The 24,456-nt window shown below is 38.4% G+C and overlaps 1 protein-coding gene across 7 annotated transcripts in view; it reads left to right on the top strand.

The window, feature by feature from the left end:
• Window positions 1-24,456, top strand: part of LOC108103102 (neurogenic protein mastermind) — a 34,747-nt gene that overhangs the window by 1,678 nt on the left and 8,613 nt on the right. For 3 of the 7 annotated variants that reach the window (XR_001772204.2, XM_017208467.2, XM_017208471.2), the window contains exons 2-8: window positions 32-719; window positions 17,409-17,527; window positions 17,592-17,749; window positions 17,817-17,989; window positions 18,171-18,365; window positions 19,910-20,228; window positions 23,956-24,203. Coding sequence is in view for 5 of the 7 variants with exons in the window: in XM_017208467.2 (XP_017063956.1) it covers window positions 628-719; window positions 17,409-17,527; window positions 17,592-17,749; window positions 17,817-17,989; window positions 18,171-18,365; window positions 19,910-20,228; window positions 23,956-24,203 (1,304 nt within the window). In the remaining 2 variants the exon portion in view is untranslated. The remainder of the gene's footprint in view (window positions 1-31; window positions 720-17,408; window positions 17,528-17,591; window positions 17,750-17,816; window positions 17,990-18,170; window positions 18,366-19,909; window positions 20,229-23,955; window positions 24,204-24,456) is intronic. The other 4 variants (XR_001772205.2, XM_017208469.2, XM_017208470.2 and 1 more) reach the window with 3 other exon arrangements.

Genomic DNA, 24,456 nt, shown 5'->3' with positions numbered 1-24,456 from the left:
CTATCATTATATTTTTGATTTCTCAAAACAGCAGCCGCTTCAAAAGCCAGAACTTTGAAAAGTCGAAGCTGAATTTTCCCCCCGAATTTTCCCGATTTTCCGTTTCCCGCGAATCTGAAAGCCGCGCTGCCGGCGTCGCTGCCTTTGCTGCCGTCGACGTCGACGACGCTGTCGCCGATCCCGTTTCACGCGTCGCCGCTTCGTCTCGCCGTCTCGCTCGTTTCCCGCCCCCCTCTCTCTCTGCCCCGCCCCCGCCACTCCCTCCCCACCTGAAACGAAATATAAAAAAATTACGAAAAACACACACACACAGAGAGAGAGAGAGTGAGATAGATAGAGAGAAAGCCAAGCCAAGAAACGTCATCAAGCGGCAACAGCAACAACAACAAGCTAGCAACATCATCAGCGGCAACAACAGCAAAACGCATTTCATTGCCAAGAAAAAAAACGGTCAACGACATTGCAACAACGGCAAAAGAAACAGCAACAACAGCAGCAGCAACAACTACATCATTGCAACATTGGCGAAGAGCAACAACAACAAAACAGCAATAACGAGAGACTGCAACCACAACAACAACAGTAACACTTAACAGCAACAACAAAATTAAATAGGAAAATAGGAAAATGCCCAAATGCGATGTGAAAACGCGCTACATTCCTGCGACTTTCGCCTGGATTGTGCTGCTTTTGACCACATTTCTCTTCTTCTTTTACCCGTAAGTAGACTTTCACCAATATTTTGAAATATGCATTAAGTGTTTTTTTCAAAAATAATATTAATTCTTAGAAATTAGAACCTTAGAATATTAAATTTTAGGTGCTTTTCTTAAGGCAAACAGAATTTAACTTATCTTTTCGATTTCTATTTTTGTTTAGTTCAAGAATTAACCCTCGAGATATCGAAACTATAAACTAATTAGCCAAATGCGTATACCCGTCACTTAGAAATTTCGTAAAATTCTAAAATTCAATGAAAGTTTTTCCATTGTTATGTATGGAAGTAGAGCAATCTGTAAGTGGAACTACTACGATGTGTAGTTTGTGTTAAGTTCGCGAGAAGTTCATGAATATTGGATGTGCCTAAGGCAATATTTACTGTAGCCACACACGCGCACTCTCGGAATGGAGTAGCGTAATCCAAGACGACCCTTCGGCCTTCGTCTGGCACCCGCTTCTTCACCCACCATCCATCGCCCACTTCTTGCCACCCACATCATTGTAGTTTGTAGTTTTGTTGCCTGGCACTTTATTTATTTTACTCGCATTTTCGTGGATTATAACGACGGGGCCGTAATGCATTATTATATGTGGGACAGCAGCTCGTTTTTATCCAGTCTGGCCCCATTTACCCCATACCCCCCTTCAATTTTCCTTGTCTTAGTCATCTCTCAGTCGCCATTTTCCCGCCCGCATTCCCCCTCTTTTGGCACTCAATTTGCAGTTGCTCTGTGCGGTTTTTTCTTTGCTCCTTTTTTGTTTTTTTGTTTTGTTCTGCGAAAATTGTTTTCATGTATTTTGGTCATAAAAAGAATTTTAGTTTTCAAAACGCCGCGGGGGAAAATGGATCGAAAAAATATGATGCACGCGGAGCGGCTGACAGATTTTTCGTCTATGCCATGGGGATGTCGGGGATTGCTTTTAAACCTTTGACTAATTTAATTTAATAATTTGTAACTTAAAATTCTTTCCTACTTTTTTTTTTACTCATTAAAAAACCGAAAAGTAATTAATTTGTTGCTTTAACAGACCTTATGCTGTATTATTCATAAATCGAAAATTGAGTTATTTCACTGACAGCCAGCCACATCGTGATATCTCACATGGTATAAACACTTTTGGTTTTCAGTTTTTTTTTGGAGGCGACGAGAAGGCCAAGGGAGCAACAAATTTGCATAGCATGTGCACAATTAGCACATGAAACGAAACCAAAATAGCAATTAAGCAGTCAGTTTCAGACCCCCGAAGAGCTCCCCCGATTCCTAACAGCTTTTCCCCCGTTTAACCCCACAGTTTTCATCAGTTTTCCCTCTCGTTTTTTCAGCTGCGTCCATTTAATGACGAATTCCTGTGGTCAATTGCTGCTGCAATTGCTCCGCTTGGCATTGGTTCGTTTTTCATCGAATGCAAACCATTTTTCGAACATTATCTGAGGATTTTCGAGTCTCCTTTTTCTTCACCTATTGTGGTCCTTTTCCCAAGGACACAGAAAGAAAAATAGAATGTTTCAAAATGTTATAAAATGTTTGATGCTTCTCTCTGATTTCTACATAGTACTAGATAGTAGTTAATATATACATATCAGATTAACAACTATTAAATCCACTTTCTCTAACATTATATAGTCACGTCTGATATAATTTTCTCTCTGTGTGCATTTTTCTTCCACCTTTGTTCTTGTTTTGGCTTTTTCGGGTTTCCCTTTGTTACAGTTATCTATGCTGGTGCTGACTGGCTCTTTGTTTTAGCCTGGTGAGTAATTCACAGTCACAGGAGAAGAGCGCCACGCCCCTCTGTCCCATTGCCCCTCTGCCTTTTCACCCTCACTTTTACATTTTCACTTGACTCTTGCGGCGACACTTGAGTTTTGCACTTTGTTTGCCTCCTCCCTGTTTGTTGCCTAGTTTGGGAATTTGTTTATTAAATTATGCCTTCCCTTTGTGCTTTGTTGTTATCTGGAGTTTTGGGCACGCGGCAGCCGTATTAAATATCGCCTAGGTTCAAAAAACCAGCTTAGGCCAGCTTCAAAGCACTGAGAAAAATGAGTTGTTGGAAGAAAAAAAAAAGTAATCTATAAGTTAACTGAATCAGAATTCGCATTAGAATCTATAATGGCTGTTAATTAATCACCCACAAAAATAGCATTTAAAATAAATAGAGAAAAAGTGCTAGTAATATTTCCCAGATTTCGATGTAATACACTTCACTTATCATTTCCGCAGTGTACTTGTATAGTTTTGAGCTTTTGTTTGATTAGCCGGCGACGTCATCTGATACGGGGCGTGGTGTAGGAAACTCGGATAAGGAGGTTCGGGTCGGTTTGGCAAAAGTCCAATTACGGAATATATTTCATTATGGCTACTTTTCCCCTTTTCCCTTGCCCTCGCTTTATATATATATTTTGTTGTATTTTCCCTCTCAATGCCACAGGTTGCCTTTGTTACTATCGCCGAAAAAAAAAAAACAGAAAACTACGCTTGACAAAACAAACCGAATCGGGGAAATAAAAAGAAAATTAAGTAAAACATGGCAGGGCCAAAACTGTTGCTACATAACAACAAAAAAAAAAAAAAAAAAAAGGAAAAAGCTGAAAAGCAACAACGATAAAAACTACGGCAACACAACTGCGTCACAACAACAGCTTGGACAATAGTTTTAGCCACCCACGCAACCCCTCGGCCAGCCCAACTGCCACCCACCTCCGCCCCTCATTGAAATTCTAGAAGCCGCGCCACTCAGAGTGATGATTATTCCTCGCTGTTTCGCTTTTTCAGTGTGCGTTTGCTTTAGCGTTTGTTTTTGTCGTTAAGTTTTCAAGCCCCCTATGCTCGCTCCCCATATCACCCCTCCTAATCCACCCGTTTCACACATAAAACAATAGGATTTCTGGGATTTTTCAGCCTCGAATATGCATATACTTCAAAGCATAGTAACAGCTTGTAAATATATGTTAAAACAGCGGTTATGCTAAACTATTACTTCTTTAATTTCTAACATAGTTTGTGGTTTAATGCAAACTTTTCAAAGTTTATCTTTCTATGTTTCATTCTTAGTTTCTAAATTATATATATTATAATAATCCTTGAAGAATTTCCAGATAAATCTTCGCGATTAGCATTAGATTAATCATTCTTTTTATGACTTAAACCCAGCATTATGAATCAACCAAGAAACTAACTCTCTCTGCTTTAAAACCCATTTCCAAAGATTTTCCACCTCCAAGAAGCTAAAAGATAAGGGAAAAGCTGGATAATTATAGGAAAATGGTGGAAAAAATGCGTGGCGGTGGGTCTGTGTTTGCCAAGTGAAAGTGACTTTAATTACACAATTTTCAAGTAATTAAATTTCCGTTTTGTTGCTCTGACAACTTTCATCAAAAGAAAATTTGCAGGTGGCGGAAAATGCGATAAAAGGGATGGGGCAAAATGGCGGGCCGAGACGAGATAAACTCGGTTTAGTCTTTCACAGAAAATACATGTATTTAAATATATATAAAAAAATATAGTCAAAGGACAGAAATAAGAGTAGAATGCTAGCAAAGTAACCGCGTTCGGTCAGTAAAGTTAAGCCCTGGCAGAAACCTCCTAGAAAACCCCACTCCACCCACCACTCGACCCAATTAAACGTTGTTTGTAATTTGTGTTAAAAGCATTTCAAGGACTACATTTATTTATTTTTTCTTCTTTTCTTTCTTGCCCCAAGTTTGCTTACTTGTAGATCTCTCTCCCGCACACACATTTTCCTCTTGGTCTTGGTCCCAGCGGTCGCCGGGTTTGATTTTCTTCATTCATTTTACTTATTGCTTATTACTGTCACTTACACTGGGCAACAAGGAATCGGGAAAGTATATGCCTATTGAGGATGAACTACTAGCTATTAGTTTTGAAAAGATTTAAGCAAAAATCTAGAAATTTTTATCGGTTTAAGCTAGAAAATTGACTATAGAATTATTTCCATTTAATTTGTACTTTTTTTACTTGTGTGTTTTCCAGTGTATTTGGGCCATTTTCCTTAGTTTGCCTCTATTTTTTCACCCGAATCCACTTGAGATATTCATTTGGTATTGCTTTTGTTTCTCCTTGTGGGATTTTCGGCCCCACTCGCCCCCTTCCAAAGCACTCGAACACCCCTCGTTTGGGATTTTGTGTGTATTTGTCCACTAATTATAATAAACAAAGTTTTTCTTTTCGCTAGCAATTAGGCGACACTTGTGAGGGGGATAACTGGTGAGAGGTTGTAAGGGGGGGGAAGTGATCAGCCGTTTCTATAGATTACATATATTACTATGAGAACATCTAATGAGGCTTTTCATTATATATATATACGATATATATGTGATTTGTCATAGTTTTACTTTGTTTTTTCCAAGATTTTCTAACTTAAAAGCGTTGTGTTTAGATGAGGCATCTGCTACAATTATCTGAGGAATGAGTTTAAGGCCTAGAAAGGCCAAGGTGGGGGTGGTATTAATGGCGGGGAAGTTATGCGACAGCAGGTGGTTCAAAGCAATTTACTGGGAGGAGCCCTCGCAATTGCCTCGTTCTTTGGATCGTTTAATTTTATGTTAATCATGTTCCCTGAACAAAAACCATTTCGAACTGCCGCACGTGTGTGTCTCTGTCTGTGTGTGTGTGTGTGTATGTGCTTGTTCGCAGGTCGTGACCTGTGCCAGCCACGCCCACACAGACTATACACCCTTCAGCCTACGCCTCCGCTCATGCTCTCTTTGACTTTGATGCTGAATGAACGGCCTTGGCTTCTTTGATTTTCCCCTTCCCGTTGCCCGCATGTTTGATGGTTTTTCAGCAATTTCCATGAGCATTTTCTAATTGAATCGAATTTGTGGCAACCACGCGATATAAATTATACATAAATACCAGCTTGATTGCAGCTGTGCTGCACCTGAGCAACACCCACACATGTCCGCAGTTTTACAAGTACACAGGGAGAAAATAGAACTAGTAAATAACTTAAATAAAGTCATAAAGCTGCCATTTAAAACTTCTGTTAACCAAAAAGTAATATCAAAAGAGAAGCTTAATTTGATATTTCGAATGTTTTGATCATTTTTACAGCTAAAAATATATGTACACCCAACTTTCTCTAAGTGCACTTACACATTTTGTCTTTTAACCTTCGCAGCTGCCCACAACAGCAACAATATATGTTATAAATACCCTGGCATTACTAGTACCACAACCTATTCAATAACCTTGATGTGTCTCCAAACACACACTCCAATATATATATATATAGTATATAGTATATATATATATATATACGAGTATATATATATAGTTTCGTGTTTATAATCACTTTGAGGGATAATGTGTTTACCTTTGACATATAATCTGGCCGAAGTTTATGCAATTACCAGGCAGTAGTTGCATTTAATATGTTGCCTCAAATACAATTTAGTATTCTGCGGAATTGAATTTGCGGCAGTTTAGTTTCCCTCAGTTTTCCCTAGAATTGTATAAAATATCATAATTACCAAACTAACTAGTTTGTTTATTACTTTTAAGAGGAATTCTTTGGCAGTTTGACACTTTTTCCTATAACCCTTAAAGAGTGTTTAATCACCTTTGCAAGTTTAGAAAAGGTTAGAAAAAGCAAACAATTTTTAATATTTTATTAAATCATTTCTCAAATATTTCACAAACTGGATTAATCATAGCCTTCTGCCGGACAGCAACAGAAATTTGATGAAAACTAATGACAAATAAAAGTCGAGGCAACTTGAGTTCCTGGAAATGATTCCCACACATGACTGGATTTATATTCGTTTTTAGTACTCTTTTTTCCAGTTTTCCTTTGTCCGTCGGACTCGAGTTACTTTTTTTTATGGCTTTGGATTATTTTCTTTTCATTTTTTGTTGTTTCATTTTTTTTTTTTTTGCCTGTCCAACTTGTTAATGAAAATAAATTTCTGACGCCGTCGTCGCCCTGATAAATAATAATAACAATAATAACAAAAGCATTTGCAGTTGTGCCGTTGATAATATCCGCCGGCCATTGCCATAAAAAGCAATGTGCAAAAAAGCAGCCGTGGCAAGAAAAATACAGGGAAACGGGGCAAAAAGCAAAACTAAGCACAAACAAATGTCAGTGGCAGGCAAAAAAAATGAATAATAAAAAAAAATAAAAAAAATAAATAACAAAAAACGACCAAGAAGAAGCTGCTGCCAAACTAGAAGAAAAAGCAAATTCAGCGAGGTGAGCTGAGCCGGGTGCCATTGCCACGCCTCCTTGAACCAACGTCTAACGCCCACTGCCACCCCCTGTTTCCTGCTTTCCGTTTTTTACACTGCCTGCAAACTATGGCTATAAGGCAGGGCGTAGTTGGTTTTATGGTAAAAAGGGGACTTGGGTTAAAATTTGATATATCTCTAAGAGGATGTCTTTTTAGGATTCAAAAATGTGACAGGAAACTTAGCCCTTCTAAACTTTTATATTCTACAACTACAGTACTTGCTTAAATAGTTGATATTGATTGATAAATATAGGTTAAGCATCTATATAAAAACCAATCTTATAAGGCTAAAATCCTAGTGACTACGCCTCTGTCTTTTTACATGCTGGTGTGAGTGTCATTTGAATGCTGCTTGAAATTGTTCTTGTTCTTGTTGTTATGCCATTTCGTTATTGCCACCATTGTTGTTGTTCTTGGCCATATACCACCCTCGACTTAAGCCGGCAAAATGTTTAACTTTACACCTATAAAAAAGCCTCTAGAACTGAATGGGAAATGCAAATAAACTTGTGTAGGAGAATATATCTTTGAAAAATAGTTAATAACATTTACTTCTTTACTTATTATTTTCATTTAAGAAGCAAATGTTAGATATTTGTCAACGTAAACTAAAAAAGTGGTTAAACAAAACATATCCCATGTTGTCAGCTCTTAATAATTGTTTATCTTATCATCATTAATGCCTTGATTTCTAGCAGTGTAGATTTAAAGAGCCAAAGAATAGGTAGCTGCATTTCATCTCTTTCTACGTGACTTTGGGCCTCTCTTTCGCCGACGTTTTCTTCTTTAGGGAAATCGATAAAATTCAATTGGCAAACGTTGCTTTTAACAATTACTCATTTGCAATAATGCCACCCTGCTCTTAACCCTTTGTCGGCCAATGTCAATGACGCTAACCGTTCTCAGCCTTTTCCACTGTTTTTCTGACTTTTGCCATGATTTATTCTCCATATTCTCGCATACGAATATATAGACAGACCCGCATGAACTCTCTGTATATGCATTTCCCATTAGGTTCGATTTATTTTTCTCATGGTCAGACAACAGGGCAAATAGTCACGAAAAAAAAAGAGCGTTAATTTTTTATCACTTAACTGTTTATTGAACGGATTAAGTGGCAATCATGTTGACGGCTTTTTTCCCGTTTTGCTTTTCATTCGAATAATTTCCTGTTGAATACCTATTTCCGCTCCGATTCTCGGTCTTTATCTATTTGTTTTCCCCACCGCCCCCTTATTGTTGCTGCCGCTCTTTTTTAAATATTAATTAAAATTTTTAATTAGGCACATTTTCACGCAAAGTTTAAGAAGAAACTTTTGGCAAAGCGAATGGCGAATATAAAAGAGAGCCGGGCTGATGAAAAGTTGGGGAATGGGAAAATGTCAACATGGAAATCAGGGGGGGGTGGTTTGGAAACAAAGTGAAAATGTCGACATCGGAAGGGACAAGTGTATTTTTAGTTGGCAAACAAACGCACAAAATTTGTTTGCCACTCGCAACACATACAAACGCACACTGACATACACACACAAATATAACGTATACGTATGCACTCAAACATATTACGCATACGCCCTAGAGGCCATCCATCCAAATTTAATTTCATTCGGCCCCTCATAAATACGCACAAAATGCCAAAAAAGAAAATACGAGAGCGAAAAAAAAAAGAAGAAAACATCCAGAAAATATATATGTATATGAAAAGAAAAACCAGATTAAAGAAGGCAAAAACTGTTGACTTCGCGGATGGCTTCGTTTGCATTTGGCTTTATAAGCAGAATATTCAATTTCATGCCCGCGAATCTGGTTATGAAAGGGGAAAAGCTCTACGGATATCCTCTGATTTTATCAATGAATCGATTGCGATTCCACAGTTCTACATTTTGAATTGATACAGGGCTTAAAAGTCAAGTTAATATTTTACAACAAGTTTTAAAGATTACTGATATAGTGGGGTGAGTAAGTATAAGTCAACCGAAGATAACATTACAAATAGTAAATTCATTTCATTACTATAGAAATTCAGCAAATGGACTTTACAATTTCGCAAGATTAGATTAATATAAAGAATAAATAGTATAATATTGCAAAAGCAAGTGAAATTACTACAAAGAGACATCAAAGGTAACCAAAAAACTTAGATATGTATGCCTGATTAATCAATTTAATTCAATTGTCTTGCTTCTCAATTTGGCGAAGTCATTTTCAGTTTCTTTGTTGTTGTTGTTTCTAAATAAATTTATTTCAAGCGTTGATTTTGTAACAGACGCACACGAACTCGCTTTGAAAATAAACAAACTTTGAAAGAAGCACTGGAAAAGCAGCGAAAAACTGGGCTATGGAAGACCCCATGCCAACGGTAGAACATATGTTTATGCGTGTCTAAATGTCCGAACAAATTCCTTTACATTTTCTTAGAGCCCCAAACAAAGTTGCTTGACCTTGTCAGAGAAAAAAGTTGTATCTTTTTTCCCCTCAATATTTTCCAAAACAATTTTGGCCCCAAAAACGTCAGTTTTTTTTTTTTTGTTGCCCATCAGAAAAATCAATTTTTTTTTGGCTTCCCCCCTGTGTTTTTTGCCTTAGTTACATAAATTTTTTGACAGGGCGCATGACAAACTGAAGGACTTGCCATAGACAGCTATTAAAAAAAAAGTGGGAGAGGGGAAGTGGGAGCTGGGAGCCGTCTCCCCCCACTTTGCCTGATTATCCCGCTTTGGCCCCAATCTCTGGGTAACTCGAGAACCGCCAGCTCATCCTCCCAACCATACGGTTTTCTCTTTTTCTATGAGGCCAAAACTTGCGCTAGTCCAAAAAAAAAAGTTGCCTCAACTTGTTATTACATTTCGTTTGGGCTTTTGTACGGTTGGGTGTGTGTTGTAGGGGGGATTTGGCACCCCACCGCCCCCTTGATATGAGTTCATTTTCCAACCCCCCACCACTCACCTGTCGCTTCACACTCTCAGTTCTTTTTTGCCTTGAAGATTGCCCAATAATTGCGTATAAAGACGGCTGAAAAAACAAACTGGCACATTTTTATTTTTACCTGTGGAAAAATGATGTCCGACAGCTTAGAGTGTGCCAAATATAAACTAACTGAAAGGTGAAAAGCGGATCTCATGACATATAACTTTGAATGACAATTTTGGGTAAGGAGTAGATAGTTAACTTACAAGAGAAAGTAGGTTAAAGTTAATTTGAAGTGTTCTAATTAACTTAAATCTGTGTCTTTAAGCAGAAAATTGATATGCAGGCCAGAAACAAATTATCAAATTTAAATAATTGTAGTTAATTGGTGTCCACAAAGGGAGTTTCCATGTCATTGATGTGAATATTTGAATTACATTTGATTTTCGTAGGCAACAATAAATCAACAGAGTAATAATTACCCCCCTCTGGATGTTAATTCAATTTAAATAGCCAGAAATAGTTAAAATGTATATATTTATTCCTTGAATTAACCTTTTGAAAATCCGAATAAAAGAAAGTCATAAAACACCTGCGAATAGTAATTATCTAGAAACGATATCGTCATTGAAAGGAGCGTGTTATCACCGCAGGCAAATGGTCAATTTCCCAGTAAAAGGCAATTGATTCATTTATCGCTAATTTTGCAGAAAATGGAAATCGCCAGAAAGAGATACGAATAGGCAGAACGAAAGAGAAGGCAGAAATTGGCAGCTGTTCGCAGTGGAAGTGTTTGGTAACTGATAAAAGCCGGGCCAGGCCGGGCCGTTTAACCTTCTTCGCACCTTCCCCTACCGCTGCCAGTGCCCTTGCCCCACCCACTACTTGGTGTGGTAAAAACAAAAATTAAATAACGAACCATGGCACCTCATAATGATGTCCGCCTCTTTGCACTGCCCCGCCCTCTTAACCCACTGCTGGCCGCTTATCGGTTGGCACCTTTTATCGGGTCGCTTAGGAGAACCTCCATTTGGAGGCCAACTACAGCGCAGGGTAAGATGATAGGGCCACAAATGTCTTCCGCAATACAGAAATTCTAGGGTAAGGTTATCTTTCATATTATTATCTTATCAGAAATGTTTTAGAACAAGCTCTTAAGGCATTGTTTTCAAAACCATTAACCCACTTAAAGTTATTTATTTTGAGAAGTATTTCACAAATAATTTAAGGGTATGAACTTGAATAGGTAACAAAGTATAAAGTTAAGTTATAACAACTTTTTGAACTACTATTCTTGTGACCCTTGGTGTAACTAGGCGGATGGGACAGCCAGCCACATGTGTAAAAAAAAAAAAAGAAACTAAACGGGTGAAACGGATGAAAAAAAGAGCCCCCATAGATAAGTCAGAAGCAAAGTCGAGGCAACGGCTGCCCATGGCCGAAGCAAAAATTTGTTGTTGGTTTTTTTTTTTTTAGTACTTTTCTTTTATTTTTCTCACTTTTTTTTAGCTGGGTCTTCGTACTCGACTGTTGGTGCTGGTGACTAATGCTTAGCCGTCGTTTATTTTGTTCGTTTTGGCGATAGTAGGATATTTTTATACTCTGCGAGCGAGAGAGAGGAGCCGAAAGTAGAGTAGAGCTTGGGCGTCGAGGGGTTAATGTGACGACAGCGACGATTCGCCCGTTTTCGTCATCATCGTCAAACACTAATCTACAAAAATTCCAAACTTCTTATCTCTAAAAATATGCGGAAAATTATAGAGTCATTATGTGAATTGCAGTTTCTTTGTTTATGAATTAAATTCTTCTTAGGAAAGTTAGTTATTATATTCAACTATCAAACTATAAAGTTATTTTCATTGGAAAACCAATAGTTATTAGTTATTAACCTCTAAATTTAACTATACAATGTAAAGTGTATTATAAAAATCAGGTTTATTTACTTTATAAAAACTGAAACCTGTTGCACAGTGCCCGAAACTGAAATGGGTTTCCATTTGCTTTTGCTTGACGCATAAAAAGCAATGCCATTTTTTTTGAGTTTTTAATTAATGCAGCTGGCATCGAATGCGAAATTGTCTCTGCTCTTTCCTATTTTAACCATAGCCTCGCCCCGTTTTATTTTTTATTATTTTTCTGCCTGGCCACCAATCAGCCAAGTTGCTGCCTTACAGCTTACAGTGCGTTTCATTGGCTTAAGGCAGTGGTTAGTTAATCATTTTCATATTGAGAAGAGTTTTGAAGAGTTGGTTTTAAAGAAAAGAAAGTCAAATTAAGTAATTAGGAAATTATTATTTAAGTAATATTATCTTAAACTTATGAGTTTTTTATTTAAAGTTTTATAGCTTATCCCTGATAATTATTTATCAGGCCATTAATATCTGCGACCTGCGTCCTTGATAACTTTTATTGTGATGAATCGCAGTGTCCTTGAATATATCTACCTATAGGTTTGAGCATGTGAAGGTGTCAATGTGTCAAGTCAATTAATTGCCGATTGAAATCGTTTTTGCGGTTTGTTCTTAGTTGACCTCTCATGCGCGTGTTTTCGCCGCCCTCCTTTCCTTTCTATCTCTCTCTCTCTCTCCCCCTCTTGGTAATTGACTTTCCATCTTTATGACACGGTGAAAATAGGGCAGGGGGAGGTCCATAAACTTGTCGCATTTCGCCTGAATGTGACATTCTGCCATTGGGCCAGCAATATTCTCGCCCCACCGCCACCGTCGCCGCCGCCTGTCTTTGTGGCAACCGCTTAACATAGGAATTCAATTTCCTGCAAGTGTCTCCCTGAAACAGCGATGCCCCTTGACCCCCTTGATTTGGCTGGCCACCCCACCGGAAATGCTCTTGAAAAATACTTCACGCAAATGTTGCTGGCATCTATTTTCTTTTTTTTTTTTTGTGATTCCACAACGCAGCGGTTGAGCTTTTAAGGGGATGGCAGTGGGTGGTGTCCACCGGCCACCCGCTGGGATTCCTTCACCTTGACAATGCCACTGTGATGCAATGCTGGTGGGAGGAAGGTCGAGGCAGGGCGGACATTAAATAAAATATCTCAACTCTGCTGGAATTTAGTCGGGAACTGAAATTGAAATTGATAGGGTCGGCAATTTTTCAAGGGTATGGCGATTTAAAGGAGAAAGCTGTTGGATAAGATATTATTCCTCTAAAGCAAATCAAGATACTTAATTATAATAGTAAACCTTTTATATTGATAGTCAATACCGCTATATCCTAAGCCAATACAGTCATTAATTTCCTTATAAAGCCATTATAGCACACCCCCCAGAGACAAGTGCCAGCCTAGACAAACAACCGCCTCGCTGAAATTATATTTCAATCAATGCAAAGCGCTGTTTATTTGTTTTCCTTGGCAATTTGTTTCAATTTGAAGGCGCAAAACATTAATTGAAGTCAACCGCATCCTGTATGGGCATGGGGGGTAGCCTGGGTGGCTGTTCAGGGGGAGTCCTTAGGCACCATATATAGGGATCTACTAGTATATATATCTGTATATACACGAACGTATATGTGTTTATTGTCCTTGTTGCGGTCTTGTCACTAATTTGATTTGCTAGTTTGCCCTAGTTCCTAGTTCCCTTAAGCACCACCACCACCACCACCCCCTGCTTTCAGGAAATTGAAATGAATTATTTGTCATAAGACAGTGGCAAATCCTTGAGAAAGCCTTTTTTTTCTCCTTCCTACTTTATTTTATTTCTGTCTTTCTCTTTTTTTTTTTTTTTTTTGTCATTTCTGGGCCAACTCTTTCTTCTGGGCCTTTGGCCACCCTCTTTTCTGCCTGACTTTGCATAAATGTAAACAGATTTCCCTCCCGGGACTTGGCAAACATTTTTGCTAAATTGAAAAGCAAAGCAAACAAGTGCCATATACCTATACCTATACCTATATATTTATATGGATTATATAGCTAAGCACTTGACTTATAATCGGGCATCAGTTTGGAGATAACAGATCGCTGCCAAGCTGAACTTTAAGTAATTTCGTAGGAATATTTATGATTTCTTAATGTTTTTAAGCTTTTATATAACTACTTAGGGTTATGGATCCTTATTTGATATATTCTCTGATTTTATATACCTTTTGCAAAGCTCCAAAATGGTGCCATCCTCAATTAGCTATGACAATCACGTTGCTAGGTGGATTTTCTATATATATATATATATATATATTAAGATGGGGTGCTGGCAGGTGGAAGGTGAGCTGTCATTTTGATATTCGATGCGAGTCGATTAGATTCAGATTCCTGCACATATGTATAAATATATATATTATATATAAACGACTGTTCCGTCCGATCGTTAGCATTGGCCAAATGATAGTTCCATTTTGGTTTCATTGCTCGGCGCCGTAATGGGAATCGTGCAAGCCAAGTCTTGTTTGCTCAGGTGCAATGTTTATGCCACTTTGGTGTAAATAAATAAATATTTGTTAGATTTTCAGACATAAATAAAAGCAGTCTAAGTTTAAGGTTTCTTCTTTTTTTGAAAGATATTCTTTGACTTTCCCTATAAAGTTGGAATAATGGAATTATCAGGAAAGTCTGTGGAAAAAAGCTTAAGCTGCATAAAATCGTTTAAATTTCATCTCTTCTTTACCTCAGATTAATGGAAAAAAAAAAGTGTGGGAGAAATTCCTTAAACTGCATAAGCGAGGAATTAATTAACAAAGTGCGGCTTGCAGTTCATAATAAACGTCAGTTTAATTAATTACTCTAGCATCGCTCGTTGAATTCTTGAGGTTTCTCCAACTTTGCCCCCCTCCTTCCTTCTTTTTTCAGCCTTCTTTGGTCCCCGTCAACCCCTCCCCCTGTGGATTCCCTATTCTCTTTGTCTCAGGGCGATTAACATAAATCCCTGGCACGTGCTGAAAGTCGCCCCGTTCAGGTTTTTTATTTGCATTCTAAAAATTGTATGCAAATGCTGCCACTGGATGAGATAGAGCTCTTTGTTTGGCTACAACTGTAAGCGTTGGAATGAAGGCGATAAGAATGCCCAAATAAATCAAAACCAGAAGCGAGCTTACACACAGATTCGGTTACAGATTCAGTTACAGATTCATCTAGAGATACAGATACAGTTACAGATACAGCTACAGATACAGCTACAGCTACAGCTACAGCTACAGCTAGAGATACATATTTGGATAGTGAGGTGTGAACATTTGTGTGCAATCGCCGTGAGCGAAAATTGGAAATCTGGACTGTGCTTGGACTGGCTTTCTTCTTGCTCGGAAAAGGAAAGGAAAACCTTCAGCTTCAGGCATTTGTCCGGGGAGCCAGTGAGAAACTAACTACTGGCAACAGAGGGCTGAGCTGGGCTGGGCTGGTCAGGAAAAATGAAAAAAGAAAAGAAAATGGAAATGGAAAACTGACAGTCTGAGGTCATTCTGCCAATTATAATGCAGCGAAGGAAGGACTGACGACGATGATGAAGTTGATGGCACCAAGGGGAGGCAAAATGTGAAGATGATGATAATGGGAATAGAATTTCAGAGTTACAGTGCACAGTGGTCGCTGGGAAAAGTAGGAAAGTTCTTGGGTTCAGGGTAGTATCAAACTCAAACTTTACGATCTCGAAGGCTGACTAACTGTATTGATAATAGAAAGTATCTATGAAGATTTTTTTTCATAACTAACTTTTGTTTACAATTTCCCAATTTATCACCTGAGAAGGAAGTGTTGATTTCTAAAGAGTTTCAAAGAAAAGACCACTGTACAGAAAAATGCACTGCGGAAAATGGCTAAAGGAGTAGAAGATGTGTAGATTGATGATGAGCTGGGAAATGATGATGGTGGCTGCATTAAGGATGAGTTTATCCATTAGAATGCAGCGGCGGTCTGGCTTTCAGCAATCCGAGAAAAGAGAGCCGGAAGGCGAAGAGCAGCGTAATGCAGTGAGAAATGCCGGAAGAAAGTAATACATTCACCTTAAGTAACCCGTAAACAGAAGCCCGTAAACCGAAACCACCAGCAAGTTCCGTTCCGCACATCATTGCAAATGCATCAGAGGTCGAGGAGATGGCAAGCGGGAATGCGAGAATGCGGGCAAATGGGAAAGTGGGAGAGCGGGCAAAGACAGACGGAAATGGAAATGGGCTAAAGGACACGTGTATATCGCCCTTGCAACATTGCAACATTCATGGCTTGTGGTTGACTTAACCCCTTAAGCACCACGTTGTCACGCGGCAACCAATAAACGATTTTATTGCAAAACTTTGGAAAACTCGAAAAATAAGTTGTGAAGAAGTTGCAAGGACGGCAATAGTTATTATTTATTTTTAAAAGATTAATATTTTATGGCTTCTAAGATAACTCCTGTACTATATAAAATTCGAACTTTAAAGAAATGTATTACAGAGGAAATTCTCATTTCAAAAATCACTCGCCATGAAATTAGTTTTTAATGAAATATGAACGTGCAATGATCCGAAATAAAGTTCATAAGTTAAGAACCAGTTGCTGAGGCTTAACATAGAAACTAAATATTTCCTAATATTACGAATTCCAATCAAAATTTTCAATTTTAAATATTCGAAATTCACAGAGTTTTTCCATGGTTAAAAAGGGTTAAGGTTCGGTTCACATTCCATTCGGTTTCGGTTCGTTTTGATTCCGATGCGGGTCGAGTTCTTTGGGGTGGCATGTTGTACGTATACTGTACAGGGAAAGTCGTTAGAGTTGAGGATATTCAGGGAGCAGGGATACGAGAGGGGGGCTGGTTTCAACCGACAAAACAGTTCCGGTTCAGTAGACTCTAAAGTGATTGCGGCGACACAACGGGCAGGCTTCGTCGTTGGCTAACCGTAGCCTTGGGCTCTCCCGGTCTCTTGGTGTCGTTATGTCCTTCTGGCCTCCTGGCCACCTAGCCACCTGGCCACCTCTTGCTTAATGGTCAACAATGCGGTCGAAGGATTTTCGACCGATTTTCGGCCTACTTCATGAAAAAGCAACACCAACAATAACAGCAACATCAACATCCAACCGCCTCCCCAAAAAGGCTGATTGCAAAGCCATCAAATTTGTCGTCACAGTTCTTCGGCTGTGGAATTAAGCTGGCCCCTGGATAGTATCGTTATGTAAGGGCTGCCCAAGGGGTCCAAGAGGGGTAACCAAGGGGTTTTGTTTTACCCACTTTTGAGCCGGTCGTGTGTGCACCACTTTTAAACCTGTTCGGTAAGCGGTTTTAATTAGGGTTGAAACTAGACTAACGCTAATCATATAGTTGCCGCATAACTTTATGGCAATTAGACGGCTCGAAAAAGGGTCAATATCTTGGCCATTTGCGTGGCTTTTAAGCTCGTCCCAAATTTCATCAAATATTCAACCAGTTTTTGAGAATTTTTAAAATGTTTAATTATTAATGGATGGCTTATACACTTATTGGTAATATAAGCTTTTAAGTGTAGTTTATTTATGATTTTTTTTATGATTTTAAATATTTAGTTTTCGGTTTTAACCAAGTATATATATACTAAAAACCTTGCTTCCCAATCTATATATTTATAGCTGCCAGTACTATGTAAAGAGTCATCCATGGGTGCTGGCCTACCAGGGCGTGATCACATTCTTCGTGCTGGCCAACTTCACGCTGGCCACGTTCATGGACCCGGGCATCATCCCCAAAGGTATGTAGCGTGCTGAGCAGGGGCCAAAGCCAGTCGTCACGGCCTAAACTTGACTGCATTCTAGCCTCGCCCGACGAAGACTGCGAGGAAGAACTGCGCGCCCCGCTCTACAAGAATGCCGAGATCAACGGCATCACCGTGAAGATGAAGTGGTGCGTCACCTGTAAGTTCTACCGCCCGCCACGCTGTTCCCACTGCTCTGTCTGCAATCACTGCATAGAGGTTAGTTTTTGGATCTATAATATATATACATATATCTTCGATCTATAACATCATTATATCCTTTTAGACCTTCGATCATCATTGTCCGTGGGTCAACAACTGCATCGGCCGGCGGAACTACAGATTCTTTTTCTTCTTCCTCGTCTCACTGTCCATTCACATGCTGAGCATCTTCTCGCTGTGCCTGGTCTATGTGCTGAAGATAATGCCCAACATCAAGGACACGGCGCCCATTGTCGCGTATCCTTTTACAAATATCAAAGAAAAAACTTAGCTTATAGATTTAATTTCCCTTTTTATGATCGTTTTAAAGATTTTTTAGGGTATCTTATAGTAAGGTTGTAGTTTTTACCCCATCTAAGATCTGACAGGTCTATATATTCCACACCCTTTGGTTTGCCTTAACTCTCTCCATATACAGCATGATCCTGATGGGCCTCGTTACCATTCTGGCCATACCCATTTTCGGTTTGACCGGCTTCCACATGGTCCTGGTGTCAAGGGGTCGAACGACCAACGAACAGGTCACGGGAAAGTTCAAGGGCGGCTACAATCCGTTCTCGCGTGGCTGCTGGCACAACTGCTGCTACACACAGTTCGGACCTCAGTATCCCAGGTGAGTCAGGTCGTCATAAGAAGGCCCCACCGTGCCACTGGGCATGCGGAAATAACAATAATAAATATACAAATTGGACTGTCAATTATTGGCTTCAAATTACATGTCCTCGGGGAGGCAATTTGACTAAAGTGAAATAATAGTATCGTAGATTGTAAACTCACAGTTTGATGGGCAATTATCTTGAGTTTACGCTTTCATAGGGGAAATGTTATTACGAAACAGTAGATAATATTAAATTTTAAAATCTCTTTTATTTCTTATAAAGAAGTTGAGAGTTTCTTAAAGTTTAATAAGCTAAACTCAAAGTCTTTTGCTATCTTTCTTTATAAACCACATAAAATGCTCGTAAAGTTATGTAACGCAAATGACACATAAAATGCGAGAATATAAAATGACCACAATGTAAAATTCATTATCTAAAATTATAGTACTATATATATATATACATGACCGACTCATTTTGTTTTGTAAATTTCACAATTAATGGTTAAATCAATGACTTTTCACGATGGGCTAGTCATTTTTAATTCTTGTTATATATAGGAAATGTGTCACAGTTTCCCACAAAATTTCATTATCAGAGAAAATGATATGTTAGAACCAGAGTTTTGGGTTTTCCCAATATATTCCGATTTAAGTCTTAAGAAAAAGTCTATAAAGGGACTTTGAGTTATGGGTTTTAGATCAGGGCTGCTCAACGCCTATGCTCTGAGTGCTCATTTGTTTTTGTAAATGCTCGCTGCATAGACCTTGCTCGTCCATAAGCTTTGAGTGCTCGCAGCTTTATTCCACTAACAACTTTTCGTTTTCTTCTTTCCGCCTTATTCCGTCGCTAACTGTAATATATTTTGTTCTTGTTTCTTCCTGGATCATCCTCGAACTCCTTGCTATCTCACTAAGAATTTTTCGTTTTCTTCTTTCCACCTCATTCCGTTACTGACTGTAATATATTTTGTTCTTGTTTTTTCCTGGATTATCCTCGAACACTTGCACTGAAATTCATTCCTTATAACTTCTGTTTGCACTTTAGAGTTTATTTCGTGGTGGACTACGTGGCGAGCCAGTAAAATGAGTAATAAATTGGTTAGCAAAAATAATACGTTTTTTTCTCTCAGTGCACAGCTGCAAACCAACACTAAAGCGTCACTAAATATGTGCACGCTTTCTTGTATTCGAGATAGTACCGTAAGATGAATTTGAGCACCCCTGGTTTCAGGGGTTAGTTAGCATAGATTCCATAGAATAATTATAATTTTAATATAATTACAAAGATCTTGTAATGGCATTAATTCTATACTATTATCATATTATTTTAAAAGGGTATAGGTGTTTGGGGTTTTTATTTAATGTCCTCTTAAAGGTCCTTTCATGTTAAACAAGGTTATATTGCTATTAACCTGTTATTATAGTTCTTAAAAAAGCGTTCATACATTTTTAGAATGTTATATTGGGTTGTTTTCCCTGTATATAGAGGCAGTTTCTCTTAATACCCCTAATTTATATATATTAATAATCCAATTTCTATATTCCTATCTTTATAGCTTACTGAATCCAAAGAAGTACGCCTCGCGGCGATCGCAGGTGCAGAATCAGGCGATCAGTACCATTTGCAACGACCGAAGCGGCCAGCAGACGGGCGCCGGGGGCGGGGCTGGCGGCAATGGTACAGCTGCAGCGGCCGGCGGCGGTGGAGCTGGCGGCGGGGGAGGCGGGGGCGGTATGCGCGGCACTGCGGTGCAGTACTCACCACGCTCCTTCTACGACGCAAGTCGCGAGAAGCGGGGAATTCAGGTAAAGACTTATATGGCCGAGGGCAATGGTTATAATCAACGGTCGGGCAGCACAACGCTTTACAGTAAGGTGGGTAAACAACAAGATTTTGCAATATCACCGAGAAAAGCGAAGCAGTTGCTATGCGAAACTCAGATTCCTATTACATATATCTATGTATCCTATATCTATTTGTATCTAATAACCCCCCATAGTCTGTCACAGGAGGTGGTGCAACGGCAAGCGCTCTTGAAGACTTCTAATTACTTAAATTGTTGTTAAATTAAAGTTTGGAAATAATCAAAGTTAAAATTGCTTTCCTTAAATTGCAATTAGTTCGTTGATTAAAGTTAAATACCGAGAAATCAAAGGGGTAAACTTTGTTTTTCTTCGAGCGATTGCTAAAGCCACCTGTTGTTATTGTTGTTGTTGTTGTTTGGCTTAGTTAATGTTGTTGTAATCGTAATTTGTGTTTACTTAACTGTAATTGTAACCGTTAACAGTTGTTTGTTTATGTTTATGTTTTTGATTTTGTTTTCATTTCTCATCTCGCCTCAATGTAAACAATTTCCATTTGATTTTCATGAGCTCTTCTTACTTCTTACTTCTTGGTTATGATTTTCTTTTAGATTTTTCCTTTGCTCACTTCGTATGATTTATCATTTGCTGTAATCCCATAATAACCGCCTTGAATAGCCGCCCCCCCCCAAAAACGCCCCCTCACCCGCTTAATGCTTTGACTAATTAACTACAAAATCGATATAAATATAAACATATATATGTATACCGCTCATATATATATATATATATATAAATCTGTAGAGAGCTTTGTATATCGGAGGAATCTCCGAAGTATTGTTGCTGTTGTTGTTCTTGTTGTTTTTATTCGTTCGCTGCGTGGGCGAATAAAAGTTTTTCCGCTTTTCCCAGCTGCTGCTCCACAATACACACACATCCTTCAATCTCATTTTCCCGCTTTACACCCACCTCCCCCCCCCACACTGCACTGCAAAAACTTTTTTGGCTGCCGCTTCCATGTCCTTCTTCTTCTTCTTCCTTTTCGTCTTCTTCTTCTTCAGCTGCATTTACTATTATTATTTTCTCGCTTTTCCTGGCAAAAAGAAACAAAAAAAAAAAAACTAAAACAAAAAGTAAAATACAAATTGTGGGTGGTAGGGAGGCTAGTTAGTTAGTTAGTGCCACGCCCGTTTAATTGAAGGACAAGCAAACCAAATGATGCACACCCATTTAGAGAAAGCAACGCTCACCCACTCAAAACTTTTCCATTTCCCCACCACGTTTTTGTCACCCTCTCCATTGTAATTGCTTTCCACTGCCCTTGACATCTCATGAAAAATACAGTGAAAGCTCTGCCGGACAGACACTCGGAATATATGATGAAATATAGCTGTGTCCTTGTATATATTTTTGTTTTTTTTAATGAATGTATAAAACTGAAATCAGCTTTAAGACAATCAATAGATATTGCTTTGTTTAGTTTTGTTTTGAATTAAAAATAAAAATATTAAATTAAAACAAATTCCTCTTAAATCAACTTGAAGTCCGTCTGTTAACCTTTTTAAATCAAAGAACTTTTTATATAATTGTACTTTTATTTTTACAACTGCAACATAAAACCAATCAACTTGGAAAAACTAAGGAATTTCCAATCAACAATAATCCCGACAAAAACTTAAATAAACCCTAAATCTATCTGTGCAGAAAATTATAAACCGTTAGAAAAGCAACCAGTGAAAAGTCCCCCTTGTTGACCCTCAAATCCTAACAAAAAAACCAATTAAAAATCACTTTGCTGCAGATTAAGTTTTCACAATGCAATCAACTGGGAAGCTGGGAAACTGGGAAAAGTGGAAGGCTTAGTAATTTTCAATTTAAAATCAGAAACTTCGGACTTACCGGAGCGGTGTTTTCATTTCTCTGCTAGATTTTCCTTTACTTTATATTTTTCTTATTTCATAAAAAAAATTATCTTGGCTTTAAGAACATTACCCCCACCCACCTCCCCACTCTTTGCATGCATGCGGTTGGATTTATTGAGTTGGCGTTTATAAGTTTGCTGCATTTCCCGCTATTATTTGCGCTGCATTTCCCTATTTTCCTATTTAACTATTTTGTTGACTCGTTTTTCACTTTGCTGGGCACCTTAACCCCCCTTCCGTTTCCGTTACTGCGTATATATATCATTTGTATATGCCGCCCAGAGCTGTCGTTATATCAGTATATATATATAGAAGTATATAGCATACATACTTATATCGAAAAGAATTGGTCGCATCTCCAAATAAACCAGCAAAAGATTTAAGAAAACAAAACCAAAAACTACACTTACTGCAAGCACCGAGAAAGGTAAAAGTTATTAAAAACCAAAAAAAAAACAAAAATTAAAACTTAAAAATTTAATTTTTAATTTATGGATATTTTATTAATCAATTGATCGATTGATTGACTTTGACTTGCCCCGGAAAATCATTGATTTAAATTTATACTCATATTATGATTTCCTTTCTGGCCAAAACCTTTTTACTTTCACCTCTATCTATCTTTCTTTCTTTGATTGTCTCTTTATCTGTCCAGTTTTCCCTTTCTCTCCAACTCTCTTTCACACAAACTAATTCGAATAATTGGGATATATCTTTGATTAGTATGTTTTATCAGATCAGTTTGGAATTCAAAAAGTATTTATTTTGCTATGATTGGATTATCACTTTTGCAACAAGAAAAGAAAACTTCAGTTTTTGTATTTTCAACAATTTTCCATTGCTTTAGGGCTACCACAAGAAAATTTAATTGGGGCACAAACTTCAACAGTTTTCACTGGGATTATAATCCTTTCATTCCGTTTATCTTATTGTTTTGGAAACTTATGTCATTACGCAGTGCTTTTTCGAGTTTTCCTCCCTCTCTCTCTCTCTCTCTCTCTCTCTCATCTGTGACTTTTCCACACTTTTTCTTGCTGACTCTTGATTCTGAAGTTAATTACTCTTTGCGGAAAGTATTTCCAGTTTGGACTTTCCACTTTAGGACATCACAGTATGCGTTTAACTACAATTAATTAGCTGGGAGCGAGGGGGCCAGAAGGAGGAGGCACCCCACCCACTCCACCAAACTACACTGTCCACTATCATCCTTCCCCCAACCCGAAAAACCTCGTCAGTTTTCTTACTTTGTGTTCATATTTCTGTTTCATTTTCCTTTATTTCTGTCTTTTTCCGTTACGGTTTTCATTTTCACAGGATTTATTACTATTTCGAATCTAAAAAAAAAAACATTTCCGAGCAGCCACGGAATATATCTTTATGTTTAGAGCGATTTGAAGTCTTTTGATTTGGTTTCTATAGATTGACTCTTGGACTTTAAAATCTTTAAAGATTGTAAAGCCCTTGAAGCTATGAACCTCTCTCTTCAAGAGAAGGTTTCTTAATCATTAAAGACTTCAAATCCCTCTTAACTAATATAATATATTTTGTGGCAGCTCTAAAGTTAATTACCATCCCTAAAGATCACAGTTTTGTGTGAATTTGTATTAAATGTGATTTATGCGTGTTTAACTCCTGAAACTCATTGAATTTTTCCTAATCAAAACCTATTCGAATGTGTGAAAATGAAACTTTAACCCGTCCAGTTTTTCTCTATTTTCCATCCTCGTGTGTGTTTTTTTATTTTATTTTTTTTCGTTATTTTTGGAAATGATCGCAACTAAATGTAGGCATAAGTCTGTGTCAATCTCATCTCTTTTTCGCCTGTTCCTCAAATCCTTGGCAAATGATAACTAATCCTTTGATTTTCGATATCGCAGCTTTCACCTGGACGAGAGTGCTCCGACACCGACTTGGAGCCACCGCCTGCCTCCCAAAGTCAGGACTGCGAACCGACGCCGCCACTGCAGCGGCATAATTCAACCAGTTTCTACCTGCCGCAGGTGAGCGACACTGGCGGTCTGAATGGCAGCGTATCCACAGGCGGCGGTGGAGGAGGAGGCGGCGGGGATTCACCGCGCCACATGCGTCTCTATCATCCGCGTCACAGTCCGCACGCAAGGCCCAGGTGAGTTAATTAGCCATGGCTAACTGCTTAGCCTTAGCCTCAGTCCCATCGTCGTGCACTTAATGCAGCTATTTGCTATTTGCTGTTAGGGGGAATCGAATGGCTCACGCATTTTCTCGATTTCCGGGAACAAATATTCATACATTATTCAAAGACAGAGTTAATTGATTGCCCTATAACGAGGTGCCCTAAATATCCACTCGATATCGTGTTTATACTTATGTATATATATGGGCTTACAAATTCCTGATAT

Source organism: Drosophila eugracilis, unplaced genomic scaffold (assembly GCF_018153835.1).
Source record: "Drosophila eugracilis isolate 14026-0451.02 unplaced genomic scaffold, ASM1815383v1 contig_649, whole genome shotgun sequence".
NCBI lineage: Eukaryota > Metazoa > Arthropoda > Insecta > Diptera > Drosophilidae > Drosophila > Drosophila eugracilis.
Note: the sequence above shows the minus strand (reverse complement) of the source record. Positions and strands in the feature narration are given on the sequence as shown.